The sequence below is a fragment of the Oncorhynchus tshawytscha genome, unplaced genomic scaffold (assembly GCF_018296145.1).
Source record: "Oncorhynchus tshawytscha isolate Ot180627B unplaced genomic scaffold, Otsh_v2.0 Un_contig_7781_pilon_pilon, whole genome shotgun sequence".
NCBI classification, from domain to species: Eukaryota; Metazoa; Chordata; class Actinopteri; order Salmoniformes; family Salmonidae; genus Oncorhynchus; species Oncorhynchus tshawytscha.
The window spans coordinates 3,455-5,000 of record NW_024607190.1 but is presented as its reverse complement, the minus strand read 5'-3'; the positions used below and the strand labels follow the sequence as shown (position 1 = coordinate 5,000).

At 40.9% G+C, this 1,546-nt stretch overlaps 1 protein-coding gene across 1 annotated transcript in view; it reads right to left on the bottom strand.

Annotated features, from left to right (window-relative positions):
* Nucleotides 1-926, bottom strand: part of LOC121842403 (stonustoxin subunit beta-like) — a 2,125-nt gene extending 1,199 nt beyond the window's left edge. Inside the window, exons 1-2 of the mRNA XM_042312403.1 lie at nucleotides 909-926; nucleotides 681-727 (exon numbers count right to left, since the gene is read on the bottom strand). Of these exons, the coding sequence (XP_042168337.1) occupies nucleotides 681-702 (22 nt within the window). The 5' untranslated portion in view covers nucleotides 703-727; nucleotides 909-926. The remainder of the gene's footprint in view (nucleotides 1-680; nucleotides 728-908) is intronic.
* Between the last annotated feature and the right edge of the window lie 620 nt (nucleotides 927-1,546).

Sequence of the window (1,546 nt, the reverse complement as noted above, 5' to 3'; positions counted from 1 at the left end):
CAGAACACACACACTTTTTTCAGAGCCCTCGCTCTGAGTTATACACCTACCATATAAGTCCCTCCCATATGCAAATTAAGTTACATCCCAATCCGTGCTTCCTGCTTGTTCAGCCCAATAACGCCCCCATCTGCTTTCCATTAGATCCTAATGGTGACAAGACCCTTGCTTTGACCCTTCACTCAGCTTACTGCGTTCTCCTGTTTGTGTGTTATCTAGGGTCAGCAGACTATGTGTCTCTTCTGTTTTTAGCATGCTCAGCTATACTAAAAATACTATACATTCCTCTATGCTATAGGCTTGCTTTATCTCTGTAATTAACTCTGTGTGTCTTTTGTATGTGTCTTTCATCTCCTTTAGCTTTAGGGTCCAGCTGCCCTGTGATTGATGTCTGTAATCCATCAGTTGGTCATTTGGCTGACCCCCTCCTTTTTTTATCCCTTTGATCCTTGTATGCCCAGCTGGTCTAGGCGCCTATGTGTTGCCCTCTCCCATGGCCCCACTCTGGCTTCCTGTCCTATACAATAGACAATGTACCTTACCAGAATGGCAAATGCATCCCTCTTTTATATAGGACAGTATATTTATCCATATATGTACCCAATTTCTCCCACAAAACCTGACTTAACTTGAATTAAGACTTATTCTTAGTCATATTCTTCACATCAGTCAAGACTCACATTTTCTAAGCCCAGGTTTCATTGTGTACTCTCCACCATGTTCCACACTGTAGCGGTAAGCAGAAGAACAGACAGTCATTGAGTGATACACGTGAACTCTCACACACACACACACACACAAACAGTCAGCATATAACTTTGTCTAAGTGGTGGTAAGAATGTTTGTCTTAACTAGCCTGATAAGTCAAACATGTCTGATATGAACATTGACATAAACCCTCTACATACTTGAGTTTCTCCAGTCTGCAGTGTGGATCCTCCAGTCCAGCAGAGAGCAGTCTGACTCCTGAGTCTCCTGGGTGATTGTAGCTCAGGTCCAGCTCTCTCAGGTGTGAGGGGTTTGACCTCAGAGCTGAGACCAGAGAAGCACAGCCTTCCTCTGTGACTAGACAGCGTGACAGCCTGCAAAGAGTCAAATCATATTAAATTCACTCTGCTATTTTTTGGTGGTGAAAAGTGGCAGTATATTTTTTTCTAAATATTCAGATTCATCAGTGTCCTGAAACCTTCCATATCTATTCATAAATGGATGTTTCATTATTTTAAATGACAAATGATCAAAGTATTGCCTGCAGATAGAAACATGTATAGTACAAATATTATAGTAGACTGACCAGACCAGTTTAAAAAGCAGTATCAGTCAAAAGACAGACAATGAGGTATCAGATTTAGTTTGTATTGAGTATACAGTCCTCACCATATCTATTTAGACAGTGAGGTATCAGATTTAGTTTGTATTGAGTATACAGTCCACACCATATCTATTTAGACAGTGAGGTATCAGATTTAGTTTGTATTGAGTATACAGTCCACAGTCTAGAGGTTGACCGATTAATCGGAATGGCCGATTAATTAGGTCCGATTTC